Below are 27804 nucleotides of genomic sequence, written 5' to 3'. Positions count from 1 at the left end.
ACCCACCGGTGCTTCGAGAACCGGAAAGCTATATAACCTTGGAACTTTCCTGGTTAATCACCCAAGATTTCTTTCCGCCAAATCTATCAAGACATACTCTCTTCTCCTGCCCTTCCTGAATTTAATCGACCAATGGCTGGTTCTCGCAGAGCTTTCAGTCCAGACGGAAGTGAGGACGAGCGCCCACCAAAGCGGACGAAAACATCCAAAGTACTCGACATGATCACCGCACTCTACTGGGATCTCAACGCAGTCAGTCATTTTCGCAAACTTGTGCTCGACGCTCCCTCGGAGCAGGAACAGACGATCTACGACAGCTTGTGCCATGAAACCGCGAAATTCATCGACTATGCAGTCTCCGATCACCTAACGAATCCAGACCAGACGAGTAAGTGCATTCTTCTCGTTAAAGAACTTGGGTGGAAACTATTATCCATCTGCGGTCATGCTGAATCATTCCGCAGGGCCTACTGGCAAGCCAAGCCGTCAGAATGGGACGAGCTTATCGAGTTGATTACCAGAGAATCCCGCAGCATCCAGGTATTTGCCCGATCTCGCCAATTGGAATGGCGAGGACCCCTTCTCGTACACGCGCAGCATGATATTCCTGACCTCCGGCAGGCCCTGTCTCCAGAAATAAACATTGCAAAAGAACATCCTCATCACACTGTCCGATACCTAGATGGCCATCTTGAGCGCCCGCGGTATGGAGGTAAACCCCAGGTCCACATCGATTCCCATTTCTACAATACAGAGAAGTATGAACCCCTTCCCAACCCTCTTCTTCGCCAAACGAACTGGGGCCTATGCGATTTGTGCGACGCATCGGAGACCTGTGCGTGCCGCTTGGCGTCCACCGCGGGTGATCTCGTGGAGCTCATTGAGTGCCCTGGTAAAGGTATTGGGGTTCGTGCGCTAGCTAATTTCAAGAAAGGCGAGAAGCTTGGTGAGTTCCTGGGAGAGGTGGTGCCTCTCAGTGCGCAAGAAGAGTCTCTCAAGGAGGACAGTGTCTACCCATTGACCCAAGTAGCATTCGCCCGCGGAGATCGCATGCAAGATATCGCACTGATTGCACCGGCGTGGCAGGGTAATTGGACGCGGTATCTCAACCACTCCTGCAGCGCATCCACTAGGTTCCTAGCCGCTGTGATTGGAGAGCAGATCACTACCCTGATTGTGGCCACGCGCGATATCGCCGTTTTCGAGGAAATCACGGTGGATTATGGTGAAGCTTACTGGCGCTCTCGCGACGCTTGTCTGTGTGGAAGTTCTCAATGCCGCAAGCCACCCAAAGCATCAGTCTGAGCTGTGCCAGCGTGAAAGACAATGTGTTGGGAACTCGAATATTCTGTGTCGTTGTATTGTAGGAACCTTATTTTGTGAATACGATGTTGCTGTTCTCAACCTCGTCCAGCGGATGGACTAGAATTTCATCTACCACAGTTAATCTATGGTAGAATGTAGACTATAGTCTTAGCCAGTAAACATCAAGTTGTTCTCTCCACTCCAAGTCACGTCTTTATGGCTGTGACGTGCTTGCCTGCTTACAGAGCGATCTAGCCTTAATAGTGCTAGCTCACCGAGTGTGTATAGAGTGGTACCTAGGTAGTTATGACTAGGTTGCTGAGGTATCTGCGCTGCAAGCAAGCATCTTGGCAGTTGCAAATATGCAAGGTCAGCATCCATAGAGCGAAGTGAGGGTTCGAGCCTTGAATCCTCACAGGCGAAGCAATTAAGCTCCGCGGAACCTCGGGTTCACCCGATCCCCGCAACGGGGAGTGCGGGGAAATACTTGGAAGCTCGCATTGCCTGTTTTCACTGTCGACACCATTGACACTGCAGGAAAGTTCTGTAGGTACTCCAGCAGGTATATTTCACATTGCCCTTGAGTACCTACAACGACCATGCACATTGGGAGAGGGTTCCTCGAGGGTCTCCGCTTGAGAAGGCCTCCGTTTGCCCCCTTGTATAAACGTGGGCTATTGACGCACAGCCATGCTCGAGGGCCAACAGTGGTCAGTGAAATGGGAACTCAATCTCACCCTCTTCTTTTATTTAATGACCAAGGCACTCACTGACATACATGTTATTCTGGTCTTAGCCGCCCTTGATCGAGTCGACCATCGGAGATCATTTTGCACGGATAGTGGCAGAGCATGGAGATCGAATTGCGTCAGCAAACATCATGCATTCTAGGCTGAGCCGGAAATTAATTGTTTTCTAGGGTCATCTCCAAGCACCAAAATGACCGAGCCTCCTATGCCGCCCTCGATACCAGGAGTAATGCGCTCGCCCGTGGGCTCGAGTCAATTGGAGTGAGGAAAGGAGAACGCGTGGGAGTCATGCTCGGGAACTCAATGGAATATGCTGTGGTAGGGTATGCTAGCAGATCTGGTCTCATCAGATGCTCATTAGGTCCAGGCAACATATGCCTTATTTAAACTCGGTGCGATCTTGGTGAGCATGACTATTTATCTAAACGCCGCCATTCCCCTGACAGACTCCTAGGTACCACTCAACCCATCTTTCAATTCCACACAAGTTGTGGCTGCCTTGAGTCACCTCGAATCCAGCCACCTTATCATCAGCGCAGAATCCAACCTGCCTCGCAAAGACCCTCGCAGCAATATGCCTCTACTCGAGTGTCTGGTTGACGACCTGCAAACGACAAACTTGACATCTACATCGGTCCCCTCGCTGAAGCAGATTATCATGGTGGATAATTCGGCTGGCCGCGTGAATACCAACTCCTACAAAAGCGTAACACCTTTTTCGTCCATTATGTCCCAACTACCAGCAGACGGGGCTGCTTTACCAAAGCAACATCTCTCACCACACGACACCGTGAACATCCAATTTACATCTGGGACCACAGCAATGCCCAAAGCAGCCTGTCTCAGCCATCGGTCCATTTTGAACAACGGCTCTCAGATCGGCGACCGCATGCTCCTCACTCCACAGGATATTGTCTGCTGCCCACCACCCCTTTTCCACTGCTTCGGCTCCATTCTCGGGTATATGGCGACCGCCACACATGGCTCAGCCATAGTACTCCCCACCGAATCCTTCAATGCACATGCTGCTCTCCAAGCCGTCCAGGAAGAAAAATGCACCGCGCTTTACGGTGTTCCGACGATGTTCCTCGAGGAGCTCAGCCTCATTGAGAACGGTGAGGTTCCGGGCGACGGCTTCCAGTATCTGCGAACGGGAATTGCTGCGGGTAGTAGCATCCCTGCGGAATTAATGAAGAAACTGCACCGGGTCCTCAATCTCACTGAGTTGACTATCTGCTATGGCATGACAGAGACTAGCCCTGTATCTACGATGACCACCACAGACGACCCGATTGAGAAGAGAATCAATACCGTGGGAACACTGATGCCCCATGTGGAAGCAAAAGTCGTGAACCCAGAAAGCAAAAGCGAGATTCTTCCCATCGAGACGTGTGGAGAGCTTGCGGTCAGTGGCTATTTGCTCATGAAAGAGTATTGGGGAGATCCGGAAAGGACAGCCGAAGTGATGCTTGCAGATGACACTGGAAAAGTCTGGATGCATGTGAGTCGATTTGGCCCCGTTGCGACACAATGCATGGATCCTACTGCTGACACAATCTAGACTGGAGACGAAGCATCGATTTCGCGGGACGGTTACGTTAGCATCACTGGCCGCATCAAAGATTTAATCATTCGCGGCGGCGAGAATATTCATCCTTTAGAGATCGAGAATTGTCTGTTGGCACATTCTGGTATCGCCGATGTGTCTGTTGTGGGTGTCCCAGATGAGCGATATGGTGAAGTTGTGGTTGCCTTTGTGGTAGCTCGGGAGCAAGGATCCAAGTCGGTCACTTCCGAGGAGATACAGCAATGGGTACGCGAGAAGCTAAGCAACCATCTTGGTGAGTCCTACCCCCATCCCCTGTTGTTCTTCATCAATGCTTTGCCCATATGAAGTGGCGGTTGACAATTCTTCACAGTACCCAAATATGTTTTCTTTCTGGGGCCATCAGAAACTTTCCCCAAGACGGCCAGTGGGAAGATCCAGAAGTTCAAGCTTAAAGAAAAAGCCGTCAAACTCTTGGCTGAAGAAGTAGGAACAACGGAAAGTCATTAATATTGAGTATGGGCTCGCAGGGATTTCTCAGAAACCGCTCACTGATACGTGGTATAGCAATAGGAGTCAATACAAGCATAATTCCTTGAGCCTTGATTTTGTTGAGGGCCTATCCACCTATAGGAGGATAACAGTCTGGCTATATGACTTTCCTTGGGTCGTATATAAGTGAGCCATAGACGAACAAGAGCCAGCACATGCAAGCGCGTGGCAAGCCTGGAGGAGATCCAAAGGTCCAATTTATTTTGGGAAGTTTTCATCGAGCCTATGCAACAACTCTGAAGCGGTCCCATCTTCCACCAAGGCTTTTCTCGGTTTTTTTCAAGTGGCAATGGCGTAGCGGAATAGATTTGTTCAAGTTTTAAGCCATCTTTGGCCCTTTGGTGTCTCTATGATTGTTGTAAACAGAATATAGGCCTAATCTAATTAAATCAACAGAGCTATAGCCCTTCATATGTACGTGCGGTCGGTAATACAGGGAAAGCTCTACCGTAGACTACCATGTACAACGATTGTAGATAGATCTGGAGACTGCTATCTAGATAATCCAGGAGAGTGTAATACATGGCAGTGCCTACCTTTCGCCATGCTGTGAAGAAGTTTACAAAGACACTGAAGTACGGGAGTATCTGTCAGTGTGGCTGATCATGATCTCCACGGTATAGCTAGTTTGATTACAGTTACTGCGTCGGGTTCAGAAAAATTGGATTAACTAGCACCAATGGTCCGGCATCTATTTGGTGACAACGGGATGGCTATGCCGAACTGCCAAGATGGATGCCAGAGTCTTCAAAGTTGAATGCCAAAGGAATTAAATACCTGGGAAGCCAGGCGTAAAGTACATGCAGGAACCAGCCGGGTCGAGCTTGACTCTTTCTTGGGATATCCTCCGCTCGACTAACTGACTGCACCACAAGGATACCAAGGCTTCAGATTAGCATAGCCATCACCATTCGAAAACATATACCAGTTCCACTGCGCTGTGAGTCCCTTACAAACGGGCAGGTTCCACACGCCAGCAGCCGTGACTGTACCATCCATTATGTCTTGGATTTCCTTCTTCGTACTCAAATTTGGAGAGTAGCCTCCATTTTTCTCACCATTTGCAAAATACGAGTTAAGTGAGCTGGTCGGTAGTCAGTACAGGTTCAACCGTGGTGAGAACAACAATGTATCGCCCAGGGAACTTATCAAGACATACCCGTTAATGATATTCTCGCCGGTTATGCCTTCCCATTGACTGCCATCCAAGTCTTTGACGCCATCAAGAGCGTAGAAGCTCTGGTAATCACAGTCCCCGCTCAACGAATCACAACTCTGGCCTTTCTCTGCATACGCGCTCGCGAGGAAGTATCCACGATTTTTGTAACAGAAACTGGGGAACGTTCCCGAGCCAAGATAAGTCTCGTTGTAATTTTTGCTGACATCGACCTTTCCGTTCTTGCAATCGGTCTCGGTATCGAGGATGAAAGGCCCACTGTTGGTCAGGTTCCATGCCAAAGGAATGGTATAAGCGTACATGATCTTTAGCATGTCGTTCTTCAATGTATCATCGCTGGTCACTTGGGTAGCCTCCAGCTGGGATCCATTTCTTATATAAGTGTATAGATTGGCGATAGAGGCATCAGACCCGTTGAAGAGGTTGGTATCGGACGTGTTCAGTGCATTTGCGAATTGATTGGCGATGGACTGGACCCTCGCCCCGATCTCCTCTTCTTCAGCCAATGCAGTGCCACTGTAAATGAAGTGTTAGCGATGTAGTCAGATGGAGTAGAAAAACCATCGATCTTACGCCGTGCCTGCGGTCTTTAGAACAGTTAGAGAGTCGTCCACGGCAATTTCGGCTTCAGTTTGCAGATCACGGTTTAACTGGAATAATGCGGTATCTATTTCCTGCGTCGTGTATGCACCAAAATGGACGATCACTGTGGAATCGATCAGCAATTGTCCTCTGGCATTCTTGGCTCGCGCTGAGAGAAACTGACCTTCGTCGAGCATTGGGCCCGCGACTGCAACGAAGAGCGTTCCAAGTAGAGCCATAAGGATTTCCGGCACCTTGGACGTGCTGTGGTTTGGTGCCCAAGTATTCGTAAAAGTACCTTGGTCGAAACTGGCCACTGCAGCCACAACCGCATTTGCAACCGCTAGAATTTTCTATACACTTCCATCAGCCCTCTGTATATCATTGACATGAGAAACCAGATGCACGAAAGGGAAACTCACTGAAGCGATCATGATGAACGATTCTATAATGAAATACCCTGCGGCCTTGTTGCCAAAATCGGTACACACATGAGCGCCGATATCATTACATCCGTTCTCCGATGACAGATCGTCACAGAGAATCTCTTGCGGTCCATTGAAGAAATCGGATATGGCTTGCGAGAACTGTAGACCCGCGGGTTTGCCTTTGTTTCGCCAGTAAGATACAGCCGCATGCCAGGCATCGTCAGTGTATGCCCCTGCCCAACGCTTGGCTTTATCCATGGTGGCATCTGTGGCATACTTGGAGTCGCAAGTCACGTTCGCCCATCCAGTGGGTGATGCAGAAATTGTCGTTGATGTTTTCTCGGTTGATTGACTGGTGGAACTGGGCGTCGCAGACAATGGCGAGGATGTGATGGTTGTGGTGCTGATTTTTGTGGTGCTGATTTTTGTGGTGCTGATGGTGTGAGTAGGCTTGGTCTTGCTTGTCACTGTCCTCTGGAAACCAGTGCCAGTACCCGTTGTAGTCTTTTGCGGCTTGCTGCACAATGCTCCTGATCCTGATCTCGATCCTGTTGCGTTCGGGAACTTGGTTGCACTGCCTCTGGTCTGGCTCATTGTGCGGTGCCTGGTATTGGTGATGCCTGTTCTCCGGGCGCCAGTAGCAGTACCTGTTGTAGTCTTCTTATGCCTGCTGCACAGTAGTCCTGATCCTGATCTCGATCCTGTTGCATGAGGGAATTTGGTTGCACTGCCTCTGGTCTGGCTCATTGTGCGGTGCCTGGTATTGGTGATGCCTGTTCTCTGGGCACCAGTACCTGCGATGGTGTGGCTGCGCGAGGTGCAAAAGCCTGCTGTACCATTGAGATTGATATAATTGCTGATAGATCCTCTCTGGGAACCAGTAGTGGGAGCAGCATTGGTAAGAGTCCGGGTCTTGTGAAGTGTAGGACGAGTATTGGAAGAGGTATTCAAAGCAGTGAGCTGAGAGAAAAGAGAGCACCATGCCAGCAGGAGGGACAGGGCTACCGATACTGAGAACTGCATGGCTCTCGAAGATGGCTCATATACCCGTTATAGAAATTATCGAAAAAGAATTCGAAATACACTGGCGGACCACCAAGTCTTATATTCTCCTAGTAGATGAACCAAGCCAGAAGCTTTACTACCCGATTCGGACTACGATGAGCTTGAGGCCCCCAAGCTTTCTCGGCCAATCCACCTTGAACACTATTTTGGCCTCCAACACGTGTGAGAAGTTCTGAACATCATTGGAGCTTTATGGCTACACGTGCTGAATCTCTGGCTTTTGATTGATGCTGAACGGCCTCGATTCTCAGAGCCGCCCCCGGGGCCATGCAGGTACGTAATATCCCGACCCGGTGCCCTCTTACCATTACCAATAGCTATAAAGATTCCTAGATGATTATATTTAATTTGTTTGATGTTTTTCTATTATTATCATACATAAGTACGGTCTGACCTGACGAGGTGGGAGATTATATTCATGGTAACTACTTTTTACCACTTTGTACCACTTTTTTGACCTGATTCCTGGAGGGGTGTGGCTAAAAGGATGTCAATTTAAATAGGCCATATACACCCTGGTAAGCTAGGCATACGCCTACCAGGGCCTGGTCTGTTGCATACGCTAATAAATATGAAATAAAAATGGTACTATTTTTCTAGTAAATTCCGCTACAATTTACCGCATGGAATGAGCTGGCTAACCAGTTCCACGCTGCGGGCAGGTAGCACTCCCGCATAGCAGCATGTATATAACGAGCTACAATGGGAATATGAATTCATCATCATCATGGAGTGATCTCTCGGGCAAACACGGAGAGATCTCAAAATGAGACTAGTAAAGCCGTAAGCAAGAAAAGGCGTTAGCCTGCTCGCGGGATCTAGAAATCCTGAACGCCCGTCTCGCCCTGTAGCTGTGTCCTCGTGTCATCGCCACGGACGTCATCAACCATCCACTCAGGCTCCTCGTCCTCAAAGTATTTCTCCTGCTGCTCAGTCCAATCATCGTAATCATCATTCTCGTCGACAATTGTATAGTCAAAGTCAGGGTCGTCGCCTCTCATGAATCGCAGCCTCATCTCCCACTGCCAGAGCTTCTCACCCTCCTCCTTGCTAGCGGGAATGTCATCTCGATCCTCAGCGAGGATCTCCCCGTTGGGACCACGAGTGTAGCTCAGCATTGCATTGGGATCTGGGTGTGCGAGCGCATCCATCTTGGCCTCGGACCGGAGGAGATCTGTCTGCAAGATGCCCGAGAATCCCCTGGCGCGCCCTTGTGCTTCTCTTTCCTGAGGTGTCTGGAATCGGCGGATGAGGCGATCGTATAGCAACGGGTCTAGAAGAGTCATCCATATTGGTCAGCTTAAGAAGATAGTTCACTTGTGATTCTCCAAGCACTGGAACTACGGTGGGTAAGCTGGCAGCAAGGGAAGAGCAAGCGGACCGGCTAGCTCGAGCTCCGCCGAGAAATATTCTGGATGCAGGTCCAGGTAGCGCTTCCGACGATTCTTGACCTGGACAGATGGAGACTGTGCATCGCTGGATGCATCTTCACTGGGCTCGAATCCGGTGTTCATGGGGAAATGGGGCATCCTGGGTGTTTCGTCGAGATTGTGGGGAAGTGAAGTTGGGAACGCGGAAGTGAGCGGCAAAAGTGTTATTTCTGCCACTCCGCAGCTCTTCCTTCTCTCACAATTGATATGCGGAAAGACTAAACACGTATGTCCAATGATCCCTGGTTTAGTGATTTTATCCTTGTTTCAAGAGGGACCCTTTTCATCTCATACTGAACTGGATGGTCTGTTGACAACTTCTCATAGGCACGCCGCCTGTGATCTCCACATTTTGGCCGCATCACTAAGATTGATAGCTCGGAAATCATGTCCGTCGAGCAGTTCGTGCGGCAAATTGATGCCTACCGGCTTGGTACCGGTGTGGCATTGCTATTTCTGGCGGCCTTCTACTCCCCTGTCATGGTGCTGGTGCTGTCGCCGGTGTATGGCTCCTTGCCGGCGCATATCTTCCATGGCTACGGAGTCGCCATCTTCGCTGGTGCTGGGTGGTTCCTAAAAGACCAGATCCAAAAGCGTCTTGGCAGGCTTGCTGCTTACATGCTTCCAGTTCTAGCCTTCTGGACTCCTACCCTGCAGTACTTCCTGATGCAACAAAGCTCTAAATTGGGCAATCCAGCAGGCCCTGTTATCACTGAACTATGCGGCTACTATCCCCTACTGCTGTTAACAGTAGCTATCGCGGGAAAGCAAATCCAGGCTGCTTTGAATCTCGAGTCACAGGGCGATCTGGTTGTCGAACATGTCCCTCTACTGGGCTCGTACCTTATCTATTCCTTCGCCGAACATCTCGCCAAGTCTATCTTGTCGTATGCAATCGGGTTCACTGTTGTATTCTCTCGGGCTGGCATGCAGCTCATCATTGCTGTTCTTTACTCGGTGATTGTGCCGCCATCTAAATTGCTGGTTCTTGTGGTCCCCTCCTTGCTCTTCTCCCTCACATCCGACGTGCACTTGGGAGGAATCGGCGGCGTCAACTCTGCCCTCCAAGCTGAAGGCTTCACTCTCTTGGCACGACAGGAGTCCTACACCGGCTACCTTTCTGTCTTGGAGGATGAACAGAACGGCTTCAGAGTAATGCGCTGTGATCATAGCCTCCTCGGTGGCCAGTGGACCAAGCTGGAACCCGCCTACCGACCCAAGGTTGAAGATCCGATTTACGCGGTTTTTGTCATGCTCGAGGCCGTCCGGCTGGTTGAGCCTGACGATGGTAGCCGCCGCGTGGATGCAGACAGCAAGGCACTTGTGATGTAAGGGCATACCCGCCGCTCTATCTGATGCATGGTCGACTGACAAAGAACAGTGGACTTGGAATTGGCACCACTCCGGCCGCACTTATGAAGCATGGTATCGACACGACTATTGTCGAACTTGATCCGGTGGTGCACAAATTTGCTACCGAGTATTTCAATCTGCCCTCCAACCATGTTGCCGCTATTGAAGACGCGACCAAGTTTGTTCAACGTGCACACGAGTCGACACCCTCCCCTCAGTACGACTACATCATCCACGATGTCTTCACTGGTGGTGCGGAGCCCGCTGAGCTCTTTACTATCGAATTTCTGAAGGACCTGGGTGCGCTTCTCAAGGACGACGGTGTCATTGCCATTGTGAGTCTTCCTTACATATGGACTTCTCGTCGGACTGTCTCTAACTTGGTATTAAACTCAGAACTATGCTGGAGACCTTACTCTCTACCCGACTGGTCTGGTTGTCCGCACCATTCAAGCGGTCTTTCCCTCATGCCGCATCTTCCGTGAGCACGCAGTGAGCCAAGATGAGGCGAATCCTAACTTCACGAACATGGTTCTTTTCTGCAAGAAGAGCTCTAGCACTCCGGTTCGTTTCCGTGACCCCGTACCGAATGACTTCCTGCGCAGTAGTTTGCGGGAAACCCATCTTGTTCCCAAGCATGAACTTGACCCGTCTATGTTTGCGACCATCCCCGAACGCGGCCGACGCTTTCTAGTTGCGAAGGAGGTCGGCAGACTGCATAAGTTCCAAGATCGAGGTGCCTTAGAGCACTGGGAGATCATGAGAGAGGTTCTGCCGCATGCAGTGTGGGAGAATTGGTGATCGTCGCGGTGTCCAAAACATGAACAACTATCTATATCATCTGATGTATCTATTCCTGGCGTATCAGTTTTTTGATAAGAAACCACTCGCGCAGCTTGTTGTTTAGACCAGAATCTGCTAGACAGAAGCATATGAAGCCAAATAGCTCCTGAATCCTCGGGCCCAATGACAAGTCCCGATCCTTCGAGCATCAGCAAGGTTTGCCTAAGAAAGGTCTTTCCAGTCCCCTCTTTCGACGCTTCCTGTCGCAGGTAGAACGTGTGTGGGCTGGCACTGGCCTTTCGGTTGTCGCTATCGTCTGGGGCGTGGTCTTCGGCCTGGAAAATCATGAAATTAGTTATGCTTTAGGTGAGTACTTATTCTATCCCTGCATATAGCCTTTGCCAATACTACGCAGGTTGGGCTCTTCCCTTTGCCTGGGCAGCGGGCATGGCGCTCGTCACAATAGTGCTGGCAAAGAGATTGATCGTGATGGTGTGGATAACCCGTATCGAGTGCAATATCAAATCTATCCAGCCGAACAAGAAGAAAGGATCGAATTCACGCGAGAACCTAAGAAAACAGGCCGAAACGGAGAAACAAAATGCACTAAAGGGAGAAGGAGAGTGGAAGATTCTCCGAACTGAGAGCTCTCGTGTACAACGATCAGCCTTGCGGTCAGTTGGCTTCCAGAACAGCGCGAACCCTGTCGAGGAACTCGATTCTTCGCATCGCACCGCTCTCCATGAGAGTCTTATATCCCTCAACCGTGTCGACCTTTTCGTCGTAACACTCCAGTTCACGTAGCTTCCTCGCTACAAATTCCTTCACTTGCTCTGTATCTTTGAGATCTTCCATGTGTGCTCTCCATCTCTCTACTCCCATCCGCTGCCTTAATTGCATGCAGGGGAAGCTAAACCAGTCGAAGAATCCACTAGACAGAAGCATGTGAAGCCAAATAGCCCCTGAATTCTCGGACCAGGTGACAAGTTCCGAGACTTCTTTCGTTATGTGCTCCGACAGCTTCGCCTCTTCCTCTTCCAGGGCCCGCTTAAACATTTCAAGGGCCTTGAAGTAGCGTTGGGAAATGTCGGGGGGCTCACCAGCCACGAAATCCCACTCCTCATTGATCGGTCGATCGAGGAGAAGCCACCAAGGGGCCGAGGCAAATAACTGAGCCGGCCCAGCGTACACCCATTCGAGATCTACTACTCCGACGATTGTGAGGTCGTTGCGACTCTTCACAATCACATTTGCAGGGCCGAGGTCATCGCAGATAAGTTTAAATGGGCCTTGTTCATATTGCTGATGAATCATGCTGGGCATCATAGACCCTAAGATCTGTAATGATGCATATCTTGACACCGCGTTCTCTTTGCCAGCAACTGAATTGGGCTGTTGTTGAAGTTGCTGTACATCTTGCTCTAAGATATAGCGAAAGTACTGAGTAGTCGTTTCAAAGCCCTTGCTGCGGTCGCCTGATTTCCAAGGTTAGCCGACAATATATACTCAACGGCGCTTTACTTGAACCAACCGAAGGTGTTGATTCCTCCGTTCTGTAGTATGTCATGCACTTTCCATGTGAGAGGACGAATGGGAGGAGAAAAATGAGTGACTGGCGTCGGTAGGCTCCCGAGATGAGGCAGGTCGATCTTGAAAAGCTGAAGCATGAAGTTCGACATCTGCCTGTAAATACGTTCGATGTCATAGTCGGGAACCCCCTCTTTGAGTACTCGTGAGTTCTCGGTGAACACTTCCTTCAGACAGACGCCGTCGATAAATTCCATCAGAATGAATGATCCGAGACCAAGCATATTCTTATCTGATAACCCCCAGGCGTGTACCAGAGGGACAGGTATGTCGGTATTCTTCCTGATCAACCTCAGAGCCTCCACTTCCATAGCCACTTTTTCGTCGGCGTAATGAGAGGCAACACTGCTGGCACGAGGTAACCGAAGCAACATTACAGCTCCGTCACTGAAGGCGAACTTTTGGCAGAGGTTGTACGAGCCGTTAAGAAACCCCCCAATAAGGCGACAGGGGGCTTTCTCCGGCAACAGAGTGCCTACCCAGTCGCAAAGCCTGCCATCGATACGAGCCTCGTTGATAAGGTCAACCCAGATGTCCTCTTCAACTTGATGAAGGTAATCCAGGCATTTGTGGTAATCCATCACAAAATAACACAGCTTGTGGCGTAGGTAGAATGACTAGGCTATCTTGTTTGAAAAAGACTGAAGCAGCGGTCAAAGCAAGGTGGGCGGGTCTCTTTGTAAAACATACAGCACCATCGGGTCCTACCTGAGGGCTCATATTCAATAATATTCTGCCTCACTACCTTCAACTATGATGAAGTATTTCAGCATTGGCTCCCTGAAGTTGCGTTCAGACAGTGCGATATAGTCCCAACAAGGCGCTCTAGATAACTTTTATTGATCTAGTCCTAGTTCCACACAGTCGCTACCTAGGTACTAGATGTCACTATCTAGCATATACTTATATTGGATCAGGTAGTTCGTTCACTGGTCTTCAGTCATCAACCATTTCGGATGTTTGGTCCACGCCTAGATCCGATCATCTTGCGCCTGCCGGCCTTGAACCAACATGTCGTCCTTTCCAGCCCTACCTCACCCTCCAGAAGAACCTGCAATGATCTCCGAATTGTGTACTGGGAGCGATATTATCACCGTTTCACTAATTGACGACAAATACTTTGACCCTGCTATTCCATTTTATTCTAATTCTTTCTATTATTCAGGCGATGAATTATTACTCTTCAATCCATTTGATTACATTGATGGTTTTATATTAGATAGCATTGGAATGGCAGATAGATACAATTCTCAGCTAAGAAATAGGAGTTAATTAACAACCAAGCGCCTGTTGGATCAACCTACATACCTTGGAACATGGGGAACTGCGAAGACGGCAGCAAACTGGGGTTTAGCGATAACATGTCCGTCAATCCGTCTCATCAAGCCGTATTTTAGTTCGCCACCTGGCTCGCTCATTGCGGATTCCGTCACATTACAAACGGGAATTACATTGACCGGCCCCGGTAGATCTCCCCATCTGAACGAGGTATAGAACATCCACACCGTAAATCCCCAGTCCTAGCGGCTCGATTAGTTATGACTCAACACGCGCAGCTTTCAGACCGTACCTTGAGCCCGATAGCTGTCAAGAGGGGCTTCACATAGGGTGATACCCCCTCATGATCATATTCACGGTTCCCTCTTATGTCCTCTCGGTATTTTGTGTGAGGAAGTACGCTGGCTAGAGCGTCTAGGAGCTTCGTTGCGTCTTGGTCCAAAATCGTATCGGTCATGCTGGAAGTACAGGCACATGCGGATCGGGATGCGATCGCTAACGTGGTATTCTGAATCAGTTCGAGGCTCTCGCTGAAGAAGAAACATCGGTCGAGGGAGTGAGTATGGGCTTGCCGTCAGCCTTTGATGCTCGCGGGGCAGGAGGGGGCAGTTGGACTATAGATCCCGTGACTGCTCTTCCCAATCCAAAGTACGAATACAACGAAAGCCAGGGTTTGGAACACCATGTGCTGAACAGTGACAATGCCGGTGGTACCCGGGAGGTAAATGTTGGTATCTGTGACGGATGCGTATGAAGCGGCCACGGAGGAACTCGCCCCTGCTCCGGTTGTGCTTAGCATTGGATGAGTGCGAGACGGTGCTCGATCCAACCCGGCCAGAAAGACGATTTCATATTGGTATCATTATCTAACCCCCCGCGCAGAAAGCCATCGGAATCTCCTAGGAATTATGCACAGGCCGTTGCCGTTCCCCCACCCTCTTCCTATATCGAGAAACCAAGCCGACGCCGAGGCCAACAGGATTCACTTCCACAATATGTACGCTCGGAGAATAAAATACAACCCATAGAAGAGATGAAAGGAGTGTTAAGCGGAGGGACTGCCACGAGGGCTGCCGCCGGGCTTCTTGACGAGGCCGGCGAAGAAGTTCGCCAGCGCCTGGTTGTGGGCTTTCTCATCGCCGGGGTTAGATGGAGTGCCCTCTTTCCGTTGAGATCGGTTGGCTTCACGGTCCTGGAGAGATATCAGTCAGCAGCATGCCCAAGATGAGAGGAGTTAGTACGAGCGCTTACCCGAAGCTTCTTCAACATGTCATCTGCGTCTACCTGGATACCGCCCATGTTGAACTGCACAGGACCAATGTGCTCGTTGACTCGGCCCTGGTCATCCATCGGTGACATTTCCAGCTGCGGGACCGGGTGGTTGGCACGGTCCTTCTCATCCTCAGCCTTGAGCTGCTCAAGCTTCTCGACCTGTTGAGAAAGAAAGGCCTGCATGTCGGAGGTATCAACCTCGATCATGTTGCCATTGGAGAGACTGCTTGCGTGGGCGATGTTTGTGTCACGCTTGGGATCTTTGATAGTCTGCTCGAAAACAGTGACTGCGCTTGTGCCGTCATCAGGGCTCCCCTTCTCGTTTTCTGTCGTAGAGTTCACTGGCTGGTCAAGCGGCTCTGGAGGATCTTGGATTTCGATTGACCATGCTGTCGATGCCCCCTCCATGTCGAATCCTTCACGGATAATCCGAATCTTTCCCCACGAGTCCCAATTGGCTGGGACTAAGATCTTGTCTCGGTCGATGACGTTATGTTTTAATGATTGTCGCTTCAGAAGAGAGTGTATACCCAGAGAAGAATGAATCAGACTCTGGAGAGAGTTGGCAAGGAAAGGCGTAGTATAAATGAGCGATGCACCATCTGTCCAGGGTCAGGGCCGTGCTGATATATTGAAATGGACGCAGGAAACTCACGCTTCAGCAGGATCGTTCTCAGGAACTGGAGGATAAAATCGAACTGCTCTTCATGCCAGCCATGGTCTTTCTCCAGCTTCTCGATTTTATCAGCCTGTAAGATAAGAGAAGGTCAGGTCAGTAACCAGGCCCTTGCTCGTCACGAATAAAGCTCAACAGGGAGCCCACATACCCCTTGGCAAACAACACACATTGGGATTCCCAGCCCTTCGTCCCATTCGCCAGGCCCCAATGGCATTGTGACTGGCCCTCCGGAGTTCGATAAGCCTCCCGCTGCCGCAGAACCGCCATCCATCCCGCGTTTGCGGTCGCGCCACTCCGTCATCGTCTCCTCCATCACGATCTTGGTATCATCGTCAAGCGAAACAAGCACGGACCGGAGCAGACGAACCCATTCTCGTAGTCGCCGGATCCATGTCCATGGATCCGACCAATCCAAAAGAATGACGACCAGCGTTTCCGGCACGGAATGAGGGGTCAGGAGCGGTTTAAGGAGAGGTGCAAATGATGGAGAAGGTTCGGATAGCAGGTAGGCCGAGACCCGCGCCAGCGTATCTTCACGAGATCAGTATTGGCATAGCAGAGACGTCACGGGTTTCAATGGTCGTCGTACCTTCTTGGTCGGCATCGAGTACATCCCGATATGTGTATCCCAAGGCAAAATGGTTGGCAATTGGTGGTGTTTTGCTCTTTCGCTTCTCGTTCACTAAGCTAGGATCTGCCGAAGTATCTGCGGAAAGAGTCTCTAGAAAATCCCTTTGGCTTTCCGGGGTACCCCCTATGAATCCAAGAATCAGCATGGCGCTACTCAACAAAGCGCGACAAAAGCCACGGTAGATAAGCCGAGCAGGCAAGGGTCGACCACGAACCTAGAACCAACAAGTTCTTTTCAGGCAGACGCTTTCCATTGGCGACACCATCCAGCAGCGAGGACCAAATGTTCTTCTTGGAGCCGTCCTTGCTGGTGGGCCGGCTGTTGGCACCGGGCGCTTTCGAACCGGGATGCGGACTGGACGAAGACATCGTCTGGTCTAGTCCTACCATGCCTTAGAAGGCATGGATTATTCCAAATGCCGGAACAAAGTGTATAAGTGCCGAACGGAGGTGGCGCGCAAAAATGCCGAATCGGCGTCGGGGCGGAGGGGAGGTCAAGCACAGCGCGCGCCGTCAGGGGAATCTGGAGAGGAGCAAGTGGGGAGCGGTATTGGCTCGATCTGGCGCGCTGCAGACAAAAGCCGATCACTTGTGATATCCGGAAAGGCACAAACTGTCGTGGGTTGAGACGCTTGCAACGACGTCGCGGAAGATGGAGCAGGGGGGTTCTTTGGGGTTGAGTAAACAATTGTCGATTTTACGGTTCCGCAGATGCTCCGGGTGGGCCTCTTTTCCTCCCAGCTTCTTTCTTCACCCACACCTCACCTCGTCATGAATTCCATTCGCCAGGTCCAGGCGCTCAATAAGCGCGAGCTCGAAAATGCGGTGTAAGTCTCTATTGCGCATCTGACGACTGTCAGTTCGGTTCTTATCTATTATAGTCCTCCAATGCTAATTCCTTCACTCCCTTTCTAGACCACCCGAGGCATCATGGCATGCGGACTATCGCGACACCGCCTATATCTACATCGGCGGACTTCCATTCGATCTGTCGGAGGGTGATATCGTGACCATCTTTTCGCAGTACGGGGAACCGGTTCATGTTAACCTGGTTCGCGACAAGGAGACCGGCAAGAGCCGAGGCTTTGCGTTTCTCAAGTATGAGGATCAGCGCAGCACAGACCTTGCTGTGGATAATATGGGCGGTGCGACAGTACTGGGACGCATTCTGCGAGTCGATCACACGCGATACAAGAGGCGCGACGACGAGGAGGAGGGCGACAATGTCGCAAAGTTGATGGGCGATGCGGCCATCGGCGAAAGCAAAACACATGAGGATGACGATCGGCTCAGTCGCAGGAAGCTGAGAGCCAGCGACGCTGACCGAGAGGAACGACGGCCGATGTTGAAAGAAGAGCTGGAACTTCAGGAGCTCATTCAAAACCACGACGAGGAAGATCCTATGAAGGAGTTCCTCATTGACGAGAAGAAAGAAGAGGTGGCGCGGGCGATTGAGATGTACAAAGCCAGCGAGAAAAGGTCCTCTCGGCGACGTGACGATAGTAAGGAGCGTTCCAGTCGGCACCATCGCCGGCATCGCTCTCGCTCCCGCGAACGCAGGCACCGCGACGACCGTTCTCCGGGCCGAGAGAGAAAGTCTCGGCGTCGGTCAATTGAAAGGGACGAAAGACCTAGGCGAAACCGCTCAGTAGAGCGATCTCGCTCGCCTGACTCACGGAGACATCGAAGTGATCGAGACAGACATGATCGCCGCCGCTGAGCAAGGTCAAATGGCATCGCTGTTCCCTTATATTATCTGGGCGAAACGAATCTCGATCCACGCTGATGCTCTTGCCAGTCGTCGAGATTCGGAGTAGCTTCGCAATTTCAAACTGGAAGACATCCTAGTCTGTGGTGCAGCATGAATGGGGTATCTACAGTCGGCTATGTCCCAATACTTATATTTTACGATAGCGCTTGTTGCCTTCCCTCAGGTGCCAAGGTATCGTTTCCAACCATCGCGCATGCAATATCGCTTTCCGTTGTCACCATCACGAAGTGTAAACTTTTCCCAGCGCCCTTCGCGACCAGACCCAATCACTACTAGGGTCTGATCATTGATCCAGCCTATGGCCCCTTTGGCTGGCTGCCCCAGTGATGAACCAAGAGGCGGCAAAGATGGTGAACAGGGGGCGATCTCACCACCCATCTCGAAATGTGCACTGGCAAATGAATACACGTCCGAAAAAACCCGTGGCAAAAGGGGAAGTTTCCCCAGAATCCCCCATTTCTGGTTTGTCCCTTCCTCGTTCGTGGATGCCGGAGACTGGCTGCGGCGCGCAATGTGATGAGTGCGAGGGATATCGAAAATATGCAGTGTGGACTTATCCGAAGTGACCGCCAGCAGGGTACTGGATGGAGAGAACGAAAGAGAGAATATAATAGCATGGTCGACACCTCGGCGCAGTTCCGCCAATTTCGTGCAGTTTCCCGTTGAAAATACTCGGATTAAAGTTCCCTGGTAGAATATCAGTGCTGGAAATGCAATAACAATAAGCGCAACCTTACTGTCTCACTGGCTGTTGCCAGCAACTCTCCATCTGGGCTTAGAGCCATCGCCCGCAATGGTGAGCCATGGGCTGGTATGATACTGATATTCCCGGTCTCTAGCTCGATCAGCTGCACTTGTCCCGGGGACCGGCCCTGGAAGGCAAGCAGCTTCTGTCCCAGGCAAGCCAATCCCAAGGGATTATCCGAAGTTTCGAAAACCGAGAGCTTCTGGGGTGGTGTTGAGAAGGCAAAGATATGAATACTGTTCAAGAGTGCAACGACGATTCTGGATTTGGAGAGGCGGACTCCGAGCACGGAGGTGCGGAACTCGAGTGTGATGGCGGCTTTTTGCTTGGCATCGTCCCAGATCACCAACTACGAGAAAGATCTGGTTAAGGTCTAGATCTCTGGAGGTATCGCAAGAGTCGTTGGGGCATACCTTATTCTGCGGGAACTTGGGATTTCGTCCGCCACCCACGATGGCAAGATAGTTTGACTGGCCGAGCATTTCGACTACACCAATACCAGCATTGAAGTCTGAATAAAGACGTCGCAAATTGTGTTAACACATGCAGGGCTACGCAGCTAATAAAGAGGACCGAAACGACTCACCTCTGGAGACCTTGAGCTCGCACGGGTTGGCGTTGAACACTGCAAGTGACATCAATTGTGAGTCTCGGTACGTTTCTTCAAGCTCCCAGAAGGCTGTAGGTCGCCATCCACCTGTTGCTCACCACAAAATCCAGTATCCAAGCCCACTGAGAAGCAGCTGCTATCATTGTTGAAGGTTGCAGAGAGTGAATAGGGCCCGACGGACTCATCGATGACTTGGCGGGTGTTCATCGTCGCGACGCATGAGGTGAAGCGACGGAGCTTGTATCGGGGGGGTAAATGGCCAGAATCAAATTTCTGGGTCCAGAAGGATATATTTGCACTGGGCTGCCCAGCAGTCAATCAAGGACGCAGAAGCAGGAGCTGCGCATGACGAGCCGATCGACGATAAGCGCGAAATGCGGGCGAAGCTCAGGGATCCGCAGACGACAGCCTCAGGTGTCCAGAGCTAGTGATGACATAATCCTCCGGTGGCCAGGAGCGACCCACCGTGTCTGTAACCCCTGAGAAGCGCTGGTTTAGGCTGGTCCAAGTAGGCCATTGAGAGGGTAGAAGAACACTATTGCACCGTAGCAACATGCATACAAAAGGATCAGCAGTAGAAATTACCGATCGGTCATCGTAGTGAAAAAAAGACAACTCCAGTGACATTCGTCAAAGTAAAGAAAACCCCAGAGTCAAGTAACTACAGAGCTGGAGAGGGACGGCGTCCCGTGATTGGCCCACGATTAGGGAAAGGGGGAAACACGAACTGTCTTCCCCTCCCCCCTACTCTCCGTCCAGAACCTCAGGAGAGTTTCACCCTTTCCCTCTTCTCCGTTGATTCCTTGCTTTGGAATCCCCAACTCCTTTTGCATTCGGCTTTTGTGTTTCTGTCCCTTTCGCCCACCATGTCGTCGGCTCTCAACGCGGTATGTTCCCCTTTTTCCTGCCCCGAGTCCGCTGCGTGCCCCATACTTCCCAAAAAAAAATGTCACCTGAGCTAACATGAATCCCCGGTGTGGGCAGATAAAGATCCGCCGCAAGAAGAATGTGAAGAAGGGAATTCAGTTCTGTCTGATGGTTTGCGGCGCCAGCGGAACTGGTACACTTCCTCCATCTTCCCCCCCGGAACGTGTCCTGGACCAATTGTCACTGACCATTGCTCCGTTCAGGTCGCACAACCTTCGTGAACACTCTCTGTGGCAAGCAGGTGCTGGAGGGCAAGGATGCAGACGATGCCGCTAACGCTCATCTCGAGGAGGGCGTTCGCATCAAGCCCGTCACCGTCGGTGAGTCCGATTGACCCATGCGGGCAAGAGGGAGCCAACAGCTAATGCACGTTTCATTCCCAGAGCTCGAATTGGATGAGGAGGGTACCCGTATCTCCCTGACCATTGTTGATACCCCCGGATTCGGTGACCAGATTGACAACGAGGCGAGGCATGCTTTCCCCTACAGACCGACCCCAATCACCTTGCCAACCCCTCCCCCGCTAACATATTCCCAACAGCTTTGGCGAGATTGTCGGCTATCTCGAGCGCCAATACGATGATATTCTTGCAGAGGAGTCGCGGATCAAGCGTAACCCCCGCTTCAGAGACAACCGTGTCCATGTTCTGCTGTACTTCATTACACCCACTGGCCACGGCCTGCGCGAACTCGACATCGAACTGATGAAGCGTCTTTCTCCCCGTGTTAACGTGATCCCTGTCATCGGCAAGGCCGATTCCCTCACTCCCGCAGAATTGGCCGAGTCCAAGAAGTTGATCATGGAGGATATTGAACACTACCGCATTCCTGTCTACAACTTCCCATACGACATTGAGGAGGACGATGAGGACACCGTGGAGGAGAACGCCGAGCTCCGTGGACTAATGCCCTTCGCTATCGTTGGTTCAGAGGATTTTGTTGAGATTGACAACCGCAAAGTGCGCGCCCGACAGTACCCATGGGGTGTGGTCGAGGTTGAGAACCCTCGACACTCCGACTTCCTGGCTATTCGCAGCGCTCTTCTCCACAGCCACTTGGCCGACCTGAAGGAGATCACCCACGACTTCCTCTACGAAAACTACCGTACCGAGAAGCTCAGCAAGAGCGTGGATGGTGCTGCTCCGTACGTCGCTCTTGCGTTTTTCGTTGATTTCATGAATACCACGCTGACCTCTCCACAGTCCCCAAGATTCGACCATGAACCCCGAGGACCTCGCTTCCCAATCCGTTCGCCTCAAGGAGGAGCAGCTCCGTCGCGAGGAGGACAAACTGCGCGAGATCGAACTCAAGGTGCAACGCGAAATTGCCGAGAAGCGGCAGGAGTTGCTGGCTCGCGAAAGCCAGCTCAAAGAGATCGAGGCTCGCATGGCGCGCGAGGCAAGCCAGGGCAATGTCAGCGAAGCCAATGGAGAGGCTTAGATATACCCTGTCAACAATGCGGCTCATTCAGCGGGGCGCCGGTTCGAAATGTGATACCGTTTGTGCCAACATCATGGACTTCGTGGCACGAAGTTGGTTTTTGTTTATGGGGATAATATTGACTGTTTATTCACGTTAATAGCTTTTTTTTTCTTCTTCTTTCCAATTGTTTTTCGTGATGTCTCTGCGGAGATGGACAAGTTCCCAACACTAGAATGCAACGCCTCGGCTTTCGACGATGGGCAGGATTCTTCCCGGGTGCGATGAAAGACGAAGAGAGCACACGCCAACTGAAGGGATTTCTTGTACCATCAAGTCTACCTCGGCTCCATGCAGTTCGTTTGGCTCCGAGGTTCGCTGCTCCCAGCCGACCTTCAGCTTCTGGCTCTCTTATCCTTCCCTCATCCCAGGCTCTCGATGCCTCCCATTGAGCTCGGGCCAGAGACATAAGCACGGTCTTTCCTGTTCAACTTCTTGCTTCCTTTAATCACCAACTTTGTGCCAGGAGGAGCCAAAATTCCCGCATTTCATGTTCCATGCGTTTTCATTCCCTATCCACTCTCTCCCTCTTCCCCTCTGTGGGCTCTCGATCCTGATTTTCATTATCCCTGGCACCTTGTCCAAAGTCCGCAGCGCAGCAAGATTCCCTCTTCTCTTTTGTTTTTGTGTTCGTGGTCCATGTCTTGTCTCTATCCTTTTTTTACCCGCTGTCTTCCTAGCCCGATAGTAAATGAGGAAGAAAAAGTATCCTGGCCTCTGATATAGTATAAAAGAATCTTCCTGGTTGGGGTGAAGTGCACTTGTACTGTGGTGTTGTGTACCGATTAGTCGTCTCCGGTTTCTTTCAATAGTGGTCACCATGGCTGGAATGTGGCCGTCGGTTATCTACATCCCCGCCCTAGGTATTATGGTGCTCTACAAGATGCGGTGTGGTCGCTGACCGAGCGGCACCGAGTACTAGGTACACATAGATATTGGGAGACTCACTACCACTACCAAATTTACCAGAATGAACAGCCAGAAACATTCCACATCAGTGACATTGGAAGTGAAAGATACCTCGAACTCGACAGTCCAACAAGGAGAGGAAAAAGCGGCCGGGAAAAACATGGTCAACATTTCACAGGCCATGCGGGAAAACAGAAAGCAGGTAAGAGATGAATAAAATTTTTAGAAAAGGCAATAGAAAAGAAAAGTCGAAAGATGCAAAAGACAGGCACAGCAGAAATAGAAAGCAGACACGCAAGAAGTGGTATTTTTGCGCTCCATTGTACATACAGAGAAACGAAACAAGAAGAGGAACCAGAAGGTATTTAGGATTCCATGGAAAAGGGGAAAGAGAATGATGGTAGGCGATATTGCACCAGGTATGGCCAGTAACAAGTAGGCAGTATAGAGGATTGAGCAGTGATACTTCTGGTGTTGAGAGGGACATATTGAGGTGGAAAAGCCGGAGGGCTCCTATCAATGTGGAATGGAGACGATGGAGATGTAAAGTAAGCTTCTCTTCATCCGCACTTGAGTCACCATTGGTAGGACCCTCGCGACGCGAGTGCTAAGCGAAGCCGAGCGGATTGATGTGCTGGTGGTCAGTTCACTTGGACCCTGCCAGGTACCTGGCAGGGTTACACTTGCTGTGGTTTGTTCCAGAAGTCCAAACTGGCAACCACATCTTCGCCTGACTCATCTTCATATGCATAAATGATCTGAAGGACAAGTCAGTAAATGATTTGCTTTTCAAGAGTGATCGAACCCAACGTACCTCTCTGGTCGAAGAATGCAACATGCGGATATTTCTTCCAGTCATAATGTGAATCAACTCGCTAGTCTCGACGTGTCGAATCTCAACGAAGTTTGGTTCGAAGGCCAAGATGTAAGGGTAGGAGAGAGCAAAGGCGTTAGGGTTGCCTTCCCATGAGATCCTCCAGTCTGGACGAGCACGCCAGCCATTGCGGTTGACAAAGAACGAGAAGTCACTATAATTCAGAAGGAATTCTCCATTCAGGCGTTCAATATGAATGGGCTTAACGTTCTCCTTGCGAGCGACGAAATCAAGAGAAGTATCGGCCTGGTCCAGGAGAGACTGTGTCTCAGTGGTCTCCAAACTGACGACCTCAAAGCCTCTTGCACAGCCAACACACAATGTAGATCGCAGGAAGTGGATTGAGGAAGATTCGGCGGGAATGTAGTACTCCTTGAAAGGCTTGAGGGTGTCCTGGCCACTCTGGAACATCTTGCTAACAGCGGACTTCTTCTTCCCCTTGGCCAGGTTATCCATCGGTTCGTAGACTTTGATGGTACTTGATAAGGCAGATGTCTTCACTGAGCAAACCAGATGACGGCCCAGACCAATACCGGCCTTGAAGAAGTTTGCATGACCCTGAATCTTCTTCGGGCGTTTGGCCATGGCATTTTGGCCCTCTCCTAGCTCCAGAGCCTCCATAGGGTAAGAAGTGAGTGTCTTGTTTGCCAAGACCAGGAGGAGCTGGTACTCTTCCAAAGTATCGATCTGTGTGACCTGGCTCGCCTCCAAAACCTTTCTAGGCTTGGCAGACTTCTCCTTGGGCCATCGTTCGGACAAGTAAATGCCACTGTCAGTACCATAAACCAACTTTCGCCCTCCATCTAAAACGTTATTAGCAGGCGAATTACTCAAAAGAACCCGACTACGGAACAAGGGATAAACTCACCAACCGGAACAAGACAGTTCACGCGATTGATAGCGGAGAAGAACCTCTCGCTGAGGATCGTCTTGTTGTAAAAGTTACTGTTGCGCTCCCAGAGCTTTCTCTGTTGCTCCTCCACCATCTCGATAAACTTCCGTCTCTGAGTCGGGGACGTAGCATAAAGGGTCTGCTCGTAACCTCCCTTGCCAAGGTGTCTGAAGGTGATGGGCAGGCCCCCGTCTTTGGCTGGTGGGGGATTAGGGATTCCTTTGTTGGACAAAAGACTGGATGATGGTCGCTTTGAAATTCCAAGTCGAGGGATCACTTCATCCATTTGGGCAATCACCAGTAATTCAAGAGGGATGGGTTTCTTGTAGACCCGGTACTCCTCACGCTTGTTCACCACCTTGATGCGGACAAGGAGCACAGCGTGATCGAACAGATAGGCTGTCACCTCTGAGCTATCGGCCGTTGTCTTCTTGAATGCCATTTTCGTGAGCATTTGGCGGTTTTCCTCTGTGAGTTTCAGATCCACGTAGTCTCCCGGGGCGAACTTCAGCGAAGCGTTCAACTGCACCAAGTTGAAATGGTTTTCTGCCTTTCCACTCTCCGTATTGACACGCGACAGGAAACTCTTGATGAGCTTCACGGCCTTGGGGATGTCTTCCTTGTCGGGATTATCATCGGCGGTGTGTTTCAACACAGACTCCAGGAGAAGGGGATATCGGGCAAGTCGAGTCGTGGGCTTGGTGAGATAGCCGTTCAGTTCCAGCTTTCGAGACTCCTTGAGGCGTTCGGTTTCTTCCACGAATTTTGCGAATCCTGGATTCGATGCCTTCTCCTTCTCAAACTCATACTTCCCATAGAGTTGATTGGCACCGTATTTGATGAAAGGGTCGAAGCGGGGCACATGCTGAAGGAAAATATCGCCAACGGTCTGGACAACGTGACTTTCTTTCTGCCGAGTATTGAGAGACTCGCAAAGACCACTGTTTACTTTCAACACCTCCAAGCAGTTTCCAAACACCGTTCGAATGAATTTCTCTCGCCGGTGCTCTGGGACGGGGGACCCGGCAGTGGTGGCAGTGCCTGCTGCACGCAGCGGCCGCATCCAGAAATCCCGCAGGTATTCCAAGTCCTTCACGAAATCACGTTCGGTGTACATGATTTCAAAAATGATTTCCTGTCGTTTCTTCTCGCGGTCATCAACGGTGTCAGAGATCTCTTTCGGAACCATGTTGATCCAAAGTTTTTGATTGTCATTGTCATCATCGTCGTCAATATGCAGGCTACCCTTCGACCCCGAAGTTCTCAGGATCGGCTGAGGTTTCAGGTTCAACCTTGCTTGCTGCTCCAGACGCCTTGGGCAGGCAATTGAGTAACAGAGGCTATCCCGGTTACAAGTAGGAGAGTAGCATTCAGTCAAAAGAGTGAACACACCGTTGACCTCAGAGCCTAATGTCTCTTCGCCCATCGTCTCCTTGAACTGATACACCTCACCGGGGGCATCCCGAAGACGATGATCATATGTGACGTCGTGGAAGAACTTTTGAGCATCCAGTGCACGACCCAAGAGGAGAGCAAGGTTGCGATCATTTGTTCTGATGATTGAGCAAATTAGATCCACTGCGTCAGAGCCGGAGAAAGCATTCTGGTAGGAGAGGCCGTTCTTCTGGCGCTCGGCAAGAGATATCTTTTCCCGGAACACATCAGCGACCCGAGAAAGCAAAGCAGGATACACCACCGGAACCTTGCTTCGACGCGAGTCGCTAGAAACGAGCGTGGTTTGGCCATTGGAGCTTTGTGTCGCCTGACTCTGAACGCTCATGGTGCGATCCGGGATGATAGTCGACGCCATCGACATGGTACTTGATCTTTGCGAAGCATCGCTAGGCGGACGAGATTTGATATAACCATCGGCCACATGAGCGGGCATTGAGTCGACCCTGCTCACGCCCGATGGATCTTGACCGGATGGCGGTCGCCGGTGGGGGATAGGCCGTCCACTTCCCATGATGTGCGCATGATCTCGATCCATTGCGTAAGTGGTCATGGACATGGCTCGCTCATTCGTATGCCTTTCAGGGACCGGTCGCCCCAATTGGGTCATTGTCGGGGCGCCCGCGTGGTACGGATCGCGGCGAGAGGCAATCGCAGATGTGTGGTTGAAGTTGCTCGGCGGGGGCGGGGTCTGATAGGACGGTCCATTCAATCTTGCCATCGACCGTGATCTTGTTGCGTCGGAGTTCAAGGCTGGAGGAGGCATTGGCCGGTTGATATCACGCGGATCCGGGTATTGAGGTGTCGGGCCCGGTCGAGAATCAAGGCGTTGGGGTCGGGGGTAGACGGGGGGTCGTCCCGGGTACGGTCGCGGGGGCGCCTGCGAGGTCATCGTTGCGGCCCCTGGGTTGTATGCTTGATATTTCCCATTGGAAGGTGCCGGGGGATATCCGTTTGGCGGCGCGGATGGCGGTGGTCCGTATCCATTTGGCATCTGGCGTGTGGGCGGCGGCGGCATCCTCTGGAATTGGGGCTGCGCTACATGCGACGACATCGTGTGTGCGCGACCTTGCGAGAACTGAGGGGCCTGCGAGGTCATCGTCTGCGAGCGCCCTGGGGGTGGCGCACTGCCAAAGATGTCGTTATACGCGGCATCTCGCTGCATGGACGAGGCCGCGCCATATGGCCGGTAGTTCCGGTTACGTTGGCCCCCCAAATCAGCCATGTTTACCACACCGGCGATTCCCAAGAAAATGTGAAAACGTCTCGCTCAAACAACGATTTGGTGTGCAAGACCGAGAAAAGGACGAAAAAAAAATAGGAAGAGGATATCCGAGTCGATCGTAGAGAGCGTTCAGGGCGTCGCAAGATGGGTCTGTTTCAAGATCGTGGGCAGTGGAAGGGAAGAGGGAAGAACGAAGGTAACACTCCCACAAAGAACAATGGGGCCAAAGGGAAGAGATCGGGAGTCGTCTCGATATTGTGCAAGGGGATTCCTTCAATATGCCTTAGCTCCCCTCCAGGCGAAACCAGTGTTGGACGGTGTCAGAAGTAATGGTCGACGGGCGCCGGGAGCCGGAAGCGCAACAAAGTCAGGGCTCCTTGAGAGATCATACCCTCAACATTCCTCCTAGAACCACCAAAACAAGGCGGAGAGGAGATGTTGCACTTGAAGGAGGGGAGGAAGAGGGAGGTCGTAAGGTGGGGGGGGGGGAGGAGTGAATGTTGA

General features: G+C 51.2%; 11 protein-coding genes across 11 annotated transcripts; 4 read left to right on the top strand and 7 right to left on the bottom strand.

Moving 5' to 3' along the window:
* Positions 1–132: 132 nt before the first annotated feature.
* Positions 133–4110, top strand: N7459_008414 (uncharacterized protein; the record flags this gene model as incomplete). Its single annotated transcript, XM_056947582.1, has 7 exons — positions 133–1215; positions 2102–2172; positions 2225–2372; positions 2422–2457; positions 2509–3555; positions 3616–3895; positions 3974–4110. The coding sequence occupies 7 exons, from the start codon at positions 133–135 to the stop codon at positions 4108–4110; spliced, it is 2802 nt and encodes a 933-aa protein (XP_056797092.1).
* Positions 4111–5007: 897 nt separating this feature from the next.
* N7459_008413 (uncharacterized protein) lies at positions 5008–6933 on the bottom strand (the record flags this gene model as incomplete). Its single annotated transcript, XM_056947581.1, has 5 exons — positions 5008–5236; positions 5312–5845; positions 5903–6035; positions 6096–6264; positions 6334–6933. The coding sequence occupies 5 exons, from the start codon at positions 6931–6933 to the stop codon at positions 5008–5010; spliced, it is 1665 nt and encodes a 554-aa protein (XP_056797091.1).
* A 1289-nt stretch (positions 6934–8222) lies between these two features.
* Positions 8223–8933, bottom strand: N7459_008412 (uncharacterized protein; the record flags this gene model as incomplete). The annotated part of the gene is made up of 2 exons (XM_056947580.1): positions 8223–8677; positions 8786–8933. The coding sequence occupies 2 exons, from the start codon at positions 8931–8933 to the stop codon at positions 8223–8225; spliced, it is 603 nt and encodes a 200-aa protein (XP_056797090.1).
* Positions 8934–9221: 288 nt separating this feature from the next.
* On the top strand, positions 9222–10988 carry N7459_008411 (spermidine synthase; the record flags this gene model as incomplete). Its single annotated transcript, XM_056947579.1, has 3 exons — positions 9222–10162; positions 10216–10522; positions 10584–10988. 3 exons carry the CDS (start codon positions 9222–9224, stop codon positions 10986–10988), a joined length of 1653 nt encoding a protein of 550 aa, XP_056797089.1.
* Positions 10989–11645: 657 nt separating this feature from the next.
* Positions 11646–13138, bottom strand: N7459_008410 (uncharacterized protein; the record flags this gene model as incomplete). The annotated part of the gene is made up of 2 exons (XM_056947578.1): positions 11646–12445; positions 12502–13138. 2 exons carry the CDS (start codon positions 13136–13138, stop codon positions 11646–11648), a joined length of 1437 nt encoding a protein of 478 aa, XP_056797088.1.
* Positions 13139–13807: 669 nt separating this feature from the next.
* Positions 13808–14292, bottom strand: N7459_008409 (uncharacterized protein; the record flags this gene model as incomplete). Its single annotated transcript, XM_056947577.1, has 3 exons — positions 13808–13811; positions 13866–14077; positions 14128–14292. 3 exons carry the CDS (start codon positions 14290–14292, stop codon positions 13808–13810), a joined length of 381 nt encoding a protein of 126 aa, XP_056797087.1.
* A 588-nt stretch (positions 14293–14880) lies between these two features.
* Positions 14881–16806, bottom strand: N7459_008408 (dynein family protein; the record flags this gene model as incomplete). Its single annotated transcript, XM_056947576.1, has 6 exons — positions 14881–15027; positions 15087–15709; positions 15763–15856; positions 15935–16317; positions 16376–16540; positions 16632–16806. The coding sequence occupies 6 exons, from the start codon at positions 16804–16806 to the stop codon at positions 14881–14883; spliced, it is 1587 nt and encodes a 528-aa protein (XP_056797086.1).
* Positions 16807–17187: 381 nt separating this feature from the next.
* N7459_008407 (IST3 family RNA-binding protein) lies at positions 17188–18233 on the top strand (the record flags this gene model as incomplete). The annotated part of the gene is made up of 3 exons (XM_056947575.1): positions 17188–17243; positions 17332–17918; positions 18097–18233. The coding sequence occupies 3 exons, from the start codon at positions 17188–17190 to the stop codon at positions 18231–18233; spliced, it is 780 nt and encodes a 259-aa protein (XP_056797085.1).
* Positions 18234–18346: 113 nt separating this feature from the next.
* Positions 18347–19749, bottom strand: N7459_008406 (phosphatidylinositol-3,5-bisphosphate binding protein HSV2; the record flags this gene model as incomplete). Its single annotated transcript, XM_056947574.1, has 5 exons — positions 18347–18874; positions 18925–19281; positions 19346–19443; positions 19519–19557; positions 19641–19749. The coding sequence occupies 5 exons, from the start codon at positions 19747–19749 to the stop codon at positions 18347–18349; spliced, it is 1131 nt and encodes a 376-aa protein (XP_056797084.1).
* A 659-nt stretch (positions 19750–20408) lies between these two features.
* Positions 20409–21909, top strand: aspA (uncharacterized protein; the record flags this gene model as incomplete). The annotated part of the gene is made up of 6 exons (XM_056947573.1): positions 20409–20429; positions 20527–20602; positions 20673–20789; positions 20853–20940; positions 21011–21613; positions 21672–21909. 6 exons carry the CDS (start codon positions 20409–20411, stop codon positions 21907–21909), a joined length of 1143 nt encoding a protein of 380 aa, XP_056797083.1.
* Positions 21910–23534: 1625 nt separating this feature from the next.
* Positions 23535–27300, bottom strand: rom2 (putative Rho guanyl nucleotide exchange factor (Rom2); the record flags this gene model as incomplete). The annotated part of the gene is made up of 3 exons (XM_056947572.1): positions 23535–23615; positions 23672–24534; positions 24600–27300. The coding sequence occupies 3 exons, from the start codon at positions 27298–27300 to the stop codon at positions 23535–23537; spliced, it is 3645 nt and encodes a 1214-aa protein (XP_056797082.1).
* Between the last annotated feature and the right edge of the window lie 504 nt (positions 27301–27804).

The sequence above is a fragment of the Penicillium hispanicum genome (genome assembly GCF_028827665.1).
Source record: "Penicillium hispanicum strain IBT 35686 chromosome Unknown utg000007l_segment0_segment0, whole genome shotgun sequence".
Classification (NCBI taxonomy): Eukaryota; Fungi; Ascomycota; class Eurotiomycetes; order Eurotiales; family Aspergillaceae; genus Penicillium; species Penicillium hispanicum.
Note: the sequence above shows the minus strand (reverse complement) of the source record. Positions and strands in the feature narration are given on the sequence as shown.